Raw genomic sequence first — 9,004 nt, forward strand, 5'->3', positions numbered from 1 at the left:
AACGTTGGCAGTATCTCTTGAACATGTTCTGTAATTTTCAGTGCTTCATAAATGACAATTATAGGGCACATCGCAAAGCAATTTTAGTAACTATAGAAAGAGTTCAGGGTATTCGAACAGCTAAATATTTCAACATGTACGTTCTAAAAGTCATACACATCCCAGCCAAATGAATCATTTGGCTGGTGTTGGATGGTACTCGACTCTGGCAGATACACAACCAGCCAAAGCAATACAAAGCGGCTCTGCACCTCTTCCAATCAAAACTGCATTAGCGTAGAACTCAATCCTCCAAACTTTCCAAATAAGCTATGCATGCCAGGGACAGAGTGACAACCACGTATCCAAAAAACTGTCTTACAGCCAATTCATTAGATAAAAAGCTTCAAGGATGAGGATTCATGGATTAAACATTGATTGACCCCTGAGGACTCTAACCAAGCCCTAGCACTTGCATATAAATTACATTTGCAACAGGAACTATGCAAACACCTCTTGTAAAAATGCTATAGCTATTTCCTACTATAACTAGCAAATCCGCAAATCTAGAAATTTCTAGTTTTGCTGCAGCATTTATTTTGTGCAAGCAGCAAAGAAAGATCTAGGAAAGAACAAATCCTCCAAATCACAAGCATCGCTACAACATAACAATTCTCACCTCTTCTTCCATGATTATGTCATCTATTTTATAGTAGTTGCCAGAGCCCACAGACACACGTAGGTTATGCTGTCACATGGATACGGGTACAGATGCAGGTACGGGCACGGAGGGTACAACATGACAATTTCAAAAAATGCGGGTATGGGGACACGGCTATATATATTTATTAAATATCACATAAATACAAAATAAATTCAAAATAAACTGAATATTAATATAAGTATATATGCTATATCTAAAATATATATTATATACTGAAAATATAATTATAAATTATAAATTGAATACAAACTTGTATGTAAAGAGGGGAAAATGGTGTGTCCAGGTGTCGACACGGGGACACGCATGTCAGCACGGGTACGGAGGGCAAAATGGAGTGTTCGTGTGACATAGAGGTTATGGCGTTATACCGTAATCCCTTTCTATTTACTGCTGAAATATCAGCTAAATTAGACCAACTCCCTTGGACTTGCACAAGTTCAAAAAGTGGCTCAAACAAGTTTAAAAAGGTTATTTTTCAAAATTCATCATCAATAAAGTCCCTAATTAATTTAAATTGAGTTGAAAGGACTGAAGCTTAATAAAAAGAAACCAAGAAAAACAGTGTGAGATCAGCTTCAACCACATGCATAAAATAAATGTGAAGTTCACACACACAATTTTGATCTTGGTATTAAGGTAGAATATGGCTTTTAGCAAATCCGGTTGATGCCTATCACCTAACCATGGCAATATCCCAGTTTTAGGTGGTTGTGGATGCATTGTCTAAACAATCCCTAAGTGAGTACTACTAGTAATTGAAGGAACAAAAGGATATGACAAATGTTCTCATAAAATAAATGAACTTACAGAGTAACAATTTTGCAACCCAATTCATAGAAGGATATTGGCTTCTCAGATCCACACGTAGGATTAGATTGGATTACCTTTTTTGCCCTGCCTGTTTTACAAAATATGAATAGCTTAGACAGAAAGTATCATAAAAGACATGATAACATCCATTACTCTTTTTTTCTGTTACAAAATATAAACAGTTCTAGACAGAAAGAATCATAAAAACATGATAACCTCCACTACTATTTTTTTAGGAAATATTTTTATTGCATTATCATCTTCAGCTAACTGCAAAAAATTATTTTTTCACCAACAGATCCACTTGTGGTAGAAAAAAGAAAATCACTATATCACAGAAATCCAAATCTTACTTTTGATTGAAAGCAGGAGGCACATTGAGGGTAAATGTTTGTCTCCTGTATAGTTCATGTGCAAGTGAAAATGGCAGATTAATCTTTGCACCTTGTTCAACCTAATCAATGTCAAAAAAAAACTGAGAATAATTAACTCATAAATCATCTCATAGTGGTGAACACACACACAAGAAACAAGAGGTACATACAAGACAGTTTGGATTTAGTAATCACTTCATGTAACTTTCAAGACTATCCATGGAATACAGAGTTTACAGTGTACCTACATTGTTATTGTCTGAACCAAGGTTGTATGTATCATATTGTAACCCCTATCGGTCGGGCCCATAGTTACACCATATCGTATTGTAAACATTTTGTAAATTTTTAATAAAAAATTTCTAAAAAATCCAAAAAAAATAAAGAAAAATCAGAAAATTTTAATAAAAATTCTAAAAAAACATATCACATGAAATAATAAAACAATAATAAATTGCACAAAATACAACCATATAATCACATATGAAGCATTTATGTCTCTATGAGCCGCATAAGACATCATCAAACATCAACTAATATAGAATCATAAATAATATTGCATGTAATGCAAAATATTAAATATCTTGCAATTAAGAACATGACACAAGACTCATACTTTCATATTACATAAACAAAAATAAAATAATCAAGTTTATGAATAATTAAGTGTTAAATAACCAAAAAAATTTAAAAGATATTACATAAAACCTCAATAATCATAATTATCTTCTTTATCATCATTATCTTCTTTTTCTTCTTCTCCTCCGACATCCACACCGTCTAGAAGATATATCTACCTCGTACTCCTTTCATGTTAATTCATTCAATGTCCTCTTCATTCAAAATAGTCTTTATTTCTTCTTCAACCCAATGCATCAAATTCATCAAAATGTTTCAAACTGATGAGATCAAATTGCACTTTGTACTTCCTTGCTGATAACTCTTCGATTTGCCTAAAAAGATGATATGAAAAATTAAAATTAATTGGGTTTTGAATGAAAATGATAAATAAACTTTATAATTTTATATACCTCTATCTCAGTCGTAAGTTGTAGTGAACGTAGACGGGGTCATTGAGCTTTGTACTCTAATATATTTTTTCTTCTGGTATGGGTTTGTTCAAAAACACTCTAGTTTCTCTCGCATCCACTTGCATTACATGTTTGGCTAAGAATGTGAAAGGCAAAAGCTCTCAAATTTGGAACATTATTTTCAAACCTGACCCACCATATGTTTGAAAAAAAAAAATCAATAAGACAATAATAGATATACAATCATACAAAACATTATAACTAAATAATAATATGAAATAAAAATTGAAATAGACAAAATAAATTACCTGAATGCATTGTGGCACGGTTTCGCATTGTTGTAAGTCTTCCCATATCATACAATGCATTATCATAAGTTTTTATTTTCTTATGAATTTGATCTTAAATGCTATAATCAGGGTTTAATCTTTCAATGCAATCAAAAAGTTTCTTGTTGACTTCCCTATCCATTTTAAACGTAGGGGAGTATATAAATGCAGGATTTAATTTATATGTTGCAATATCAAGAGGTTGATGAATTTGCTCAGCCCACCTATGATCAATGATGTTCCATTTAGTATGTACAATTTTTTCTTTCCCTTCAAATCATCTCTAATGGACTCTTTTGCCTTATCCATGGCCTCATAGAGATAACCCATACTTGGTTTGTCTTCATGGTCAACCAATCGAAGCACCTTTCACCAAAGGTATAGTTATTCTCAACAACTTCATGCATGAATTCCATAATTCATTTCTTAATACAATATCTATAATTTCTCTGAGGATTTTTTGTGCATGGAGATATGCATTTCACTCATCTAATGAAAATAACTTTTTTAGTACAACTCTATTCTTTACTAGACTTTGCGCTGTAAAAAAATCATAGCAAATCTAGTAACTGCACTACGAATCAACTTATCACCACCAGTATATTTTCTCATTAGGCTCAAAACTCATGCATTATTGTAAATAAATTTAGTAATTTCTTATTTTCATTCAACTATTTGATGTACTTCATCCATGTTGTTGATGTCCTCAAATATGAGGTCTATGCAATAGGCAACACACGGGATCCAAAAGAATGACCAAAAATTGGCAACCCGCGACACTACTACTAGCACCAGCCACACCTTTTTCCTTCGCTGCAGAACTTCATACTTCTAATGCTACGCTAGGGATTGTAGGATTAAAAGTAGGGAGCTCATCTTCATCATCTCAAAGCTCTGCATACACTATTTTTGTCTCACTCATATATTTTTCTTGTCTTTTTTCTCTCAACTCAATAAGTAATTGTTGGCATTGTCATTTCACAGCATTCAGCAATTTTTTTGACATGAAGGCCACAACATTGAGATGTGTCACAGCTAAATGATGCTTCAACCGAGAGATATCACCCAAAATAATAGTATGACAATAGTTGCACTCGATTTTCAATAGGTTTTCACTCATTATTCGAGTGCCCCATTGCCATGTTGGATCATTTGATCTCATCTTCCCCAAAAAAATCTCAATAAAAAGAAAAGAATAGGATTTTTTTACTTTAACCCACTTCCTTGAGTGAAAAAATAGTGGAAATGCACTCTTATTTGATAAAATCGCAAAAGCCCTCTTCCTGGGGCACGGATCGGCTTCCAAATCGCTCTCACGAGTCTTAGGGTGTGTGGATACCTCTCTAATGGCCTCTACACAAATGAGGAAGTTGGCCCTCAAGAGGTCTTTAAAACGAAAAAATTACTTTTTGGTCCTTTTTAAATGCTTAGAGCTTGTATTGTACGATACATACGATACAGGTATGATATGTACTCGTATCGTGATACGAGTGCATATTGTATCATTTTCCTTCATAGTTATGATACGTATCGTACTCTATCATACAATACAGACAACCTTGGTATGAAAAAAGTCTAGGCCTCCAACTCCATAGGCTCCCACCAAAAGAACAAGCTGAAATGCAAGCAGCAAGCAGGAAAGAGTCATCCTTTGAATCACAAGAAGCATCACTACAATATCTACATTTCTCACCTCTACCACATGATTGTGTCATCTATTTCATAGTAATGTGCCATAGACAGAAATAGGCAATGGCTTTATACTGTAATCCCTCTCTATTTACTGCAGAAATATCTACCAAATTAAACTAACTCCCTTCAACCTGCACAAGTTCAAAAAGTGACTCAAAAAAGTTTAAAAAGATTATTTCCCAAAAACCGTCAGCACTAAAGTTCCCAATTAATTTAAATTGAGTTGAAAGAACGGAAGTTTAATAAAAGAAACCAAAAAACCAGTGTGGGATCATGTTCAATCACATGCACAAAATAAATGTAATATGCAGGCTGATTGGAAGACACGTTTTGGTGGACCTCACAGAATATGCCACAAACTGGTTTAGAATTGGTAGGGCACACAACTGTACTGGATACATGTTGCCCAGAGAGTCAGGGTGGCACATTTTTTTGTGCAATGTGATTGCAGTTGATCCACTCTTGAAAAGAACAGAATGAACCATGACTTTTATAAAAAATAAATGAATAGAAAGCAAGATAAATTTCATCAATTTGAAGCAAAAATTATAAATGGTGATGTGATGATGGACCATCATTCCAACATAAAAGCAGAAAAGCAAGAACAAGTGTACGTTTCAGCAAACAAGGATTCATTCAGACTCAGTTGTTACTTTACATGATTCAAGGTTTTGAGAACCAAACATGGACAAATAGGTCAGTAGATGCACAAATGAGATTATTACTTTTCGTATGCCATGTGTATGTTGCAGTGCATTATGGAATTAGAATGCAATACGACCAGCAATGTGCACATAAGATAGTTATCTCTACATGCTGAAAACCAGTGGTGGCACTGGCATATTCAGCTTTTTCTTCAGAGATTCTTCTATATGTAGAAGGATATGAAATAGAGCCACAAACAATAAGTATTAGAAAAATGTATTAGTAGGAAAAGTTTGTTTTTCTTTATTCTTTTTTTTTCTTTAGTTTCATCATATAATAAATTTGAAACACTTCATCACAGCCAAACCTTTAGTTTCATCATATAAATGGTTATGTATTAGTCTCATAACCAAATTTTGTGTTTCTCTAACATCATTCATCACAAATATTTTGACTACCATTGCCTCCAGACCATCAATGGGACTTCTTTATTTTGTTAGTGCCAACCTCAAGAGTGGATAAAGGAAGAGGGTTGGCATTAGACGGCAAGGAGCACTAGAATTATTTGCACATCCTATGAAACAAGTCATGTGAAGGCATAACTAACAATAGGATGTTTTCATGTTAGCAACAAATTATAATGAAAAGTAGAATAACACAAAAAAGAAGAGTGTGACAGCGGGAATAATAAAAATAAGGAGAACAAATACTGTCTTGATAAAAGAAGAAACATGAAAAGACTAATGCTACATGAGACAGATTTAAGTCTAAACATATAAAAAAGGCTAATTTTACAAATGGTGTAGATATTTGATAGTTGCATTAGGACAACTTAGACAGAACCATTGAAATTCATAAAGCAACTAATAAGATTATTAGGTTTAATATTATCTTAGGCACATATCTAATTTTTTCATGTTTATGTACCTCAGGTAGGATTAAGTAGAAAAGTTGGAAAAAAATTAACACAGCTAATGAAAGAAAAGCATGGCATTCATATAACTGGAACCGTATTCATAGATGAGGACTTAAATGACCATGCGAGAAAGGTGATTATGTGAACTTCGAAAGAGCATATTGAGAAAATGGGCATATATATATATAGAAGGAAAACAGTTGACTTTGCATTGACGTTACTGTAACCTAAAGAAAAAAGGTAACACTTTGTAAGGTTCGAGAGCAGATACTGACCATTTAAATAACTTCCAGAATTCAAGTTCAAGATACTGCACCCTTTTGATTTTTTCGCTCCCTTGTCATTCATAATGCCTCTCATAATTTTTACATCCACCCACCTATTTTCAGACGCATAAATGTTGGAAAGAGCAACATATGTTGCACCATCATTTGGTTCAATATCCAGAAGGGTTCTTCCCACAATTTCTCCTAGGTAAAAGCTGCTATGAGCGCTACATGCCCCCAGTAGGGCACCCCATAGTACAGCATCTGGTTTAACTGGCATATCTTTAACCAGCCGATAGGCATCGTCCACAAAGCCAGCCCTTCCCAGGAGATCAACCATGCACGTATAGTGAACAATCTTTGGCTCAATGTTATAAACTGATGTCATTCTCTCAAAATACCAACATCCCTCCTTTACCATGCCTGCTCGGCTGAATGCACTAAGAAGGCCTACAAAAGTTATTTCATCAGCCTCCGCCAAGGAGGACTGCATCCTCTCAAAAAGATCAAGTGCCATTTTGCCATAGCCATGCATGGCCAGCCCAATCAACAAGGTATTCCATGAAATAATATTTTTGTCAGGCATGGAATCAAACTGCAACACCGCCATCCCCATGCACCCACATTTTGCATACATATCAACCAGAGCATTACTAAGGCTCACAGTCAACTCAATTCTGCTTCTGTAAATAAATCCATGAACTTGCTTACCAGACTCTAAATTACGCAATTTGGCAATTGCTGGGATGAGGCTAACTAGTGTGACCTGATCAGGCCTCTCATTCAAGAGGATCATATCCACAAACAGGCTCCACGCTTGCAGGTAACGGCCACAATGAATGCATGCTGCAATGAAAGTATTCCATGTAGCTACATTTTTATATGGCATCCGGTTGAACATCCAATAAGAGAGATCAAATTGACCACATCTAGCATAACCACCAATCATGGCATTCCAAGAGACAACATTCCTATCAGTCATCCTATCAAAAATGGTGCGTGAAACATCTATGGAACAGCACTTTGCAAACATATCAACTAACGCTGTGCCTACAAATACATCACCCTCCAGTCCAAATTTCTGAACAATTCCATGCACCCAATTGGCAATTCTGACATCTGCCAACTGCGTGCATGCCACAATTAGAGTAACCAAAGCAACCCCATCTAGCTCCAAATCAACAACCTTCATCTCATAGAACATACTCACTGCAACTCCCGGTTGATTATCTTGTGACCAACACTCCATCATGGTAGTCCAAGCAACCACATTTCTCTCAGGCATTTCATCAAATGTTTGGCATGCGGCACCGAAATCACCACAACCGACAAACCCATGCATCAATGAAGTCCATGAAGCAACATCTTTTAGAACCATGGCATCAAAAACTTGCCTAGACGTGTTCATGTCGCAAAATTCAGCGTACATATGAATCAAACGATTCTGTACATATACATTACACTCATACCCAAACTTCACCACATGGGTATGAAACTCCCTCCCTTCTTGACGTAAAAGAAGTTGGGCACATACCTTTACAACTAAAGGAAGCGTATACCTATCAGGAGTAACACCTCTATACATTAGTTCCTTATAAAACTCAATAGCTAGCCACGGTGAAGAGCTAGAAACGTAGCCCCTCATCATTGTGTTGCACATAAGCATATCGAGAGCATGAATTCGGTTAAATATTGAGAGACCATGATCAAGATTACCAAGCCTGGCGCACAGGCTCATGATGTTACTTACATAGAGGTGCTCATGAATAAGACCGGTGATGATCGTTCGTGCATGAACTTGCTTTAGTTCCTCGAAGTTTTGGCACTGGCCTATAAGAGAGAGGAGTGGCTGGTTGATTGGCCCATGTGATGGGGAATCCAAGATGGGATCGAGTGTTGGAGAGACACGAAAGGAGAAGAGACGGCACGCTATCGACAAGCAAGAGGACAGGCGCAGTTCTAAGTGCAAGGCAAACATTTGTCGCGGTTACGGTTAAGAGGCAAGAATAACAGCACTGGATCGACACCAACCATCCGGCTATCTCAACAACACATGATAAAACGTTCTTTAGCATTACGAAGGAAACCAGATCAAAATATTTAGATGGCCCCACAAAAATTTCTGATAACTTTTTTTTTCCCATGAAGAACAAAGAAACCACCGCAAGGAGTGGTGGAAACCTCAGGGCACCCATCCACCGGCTTAGGCTTATAGTACGGAGAGCAGATCGGGTGATC

At 36.0% G+C, this 9,004-nt stretch overlaps 1 protein-coding gene across 1 annotated transcript; it reads right to left on the reverse strand.

The window, feature by feature from the left end:
- Nucleotides 1-1,862: 1,862 nt before the first annotated feature.
- On the reverse strand, nt 1,863-8,744 carry LOC149830244 (putative pentatricopeptide repeat-containing protein At3g05240). The gene is made up of 2 exons (XM_090015414.1): nt 6,870-8,744; nt 1,863-1,967 (listed from the first exon to the last, which is right to left on the reverse strand). Exons 1-2 carry the CDS (start codon nt 8,742-8,744, stop codon nt 1,863-1,865), a joined length of 1,980 nt encoding a protein of 659 aa, XP_089871540.1.
- Nucleotides 8,745-9,004: the final 260 nt, after the last annotated feature.

This window comes from Nuphar pumila, chromosome 8, assembly GCF_984573655.1.
Source record: "Nuphar pumila chromosome 8, dmNupPumi1.hap1.1, whole genome shotgun sequence".
Taxonomy (NCBI): Eukaryota; Viridiplantae; Streptophyta; class Magnoliopsida; order Nymphaeales; family Nymphaeaceae; genus Nuphar; species Nuphar pumila.

Excerpts from the sequence above, each read along its gene's own strand:
- LOC149830244 (XM_090015414.1), bottom strand. The coding sequence starts at position 8,744 with ATGTTTGCCTTGCACTTAGAACTGCGCCTGTCCTCTTGCTTGTCGATA. Across the intron at positions 1,968-6,869 it reads CTGAAAATAGGTGGGTGGAT|GTTGAACAAGGTGCAAAGAT; the intron begins GTAAAAATTATG and ends GACATTGATTAG.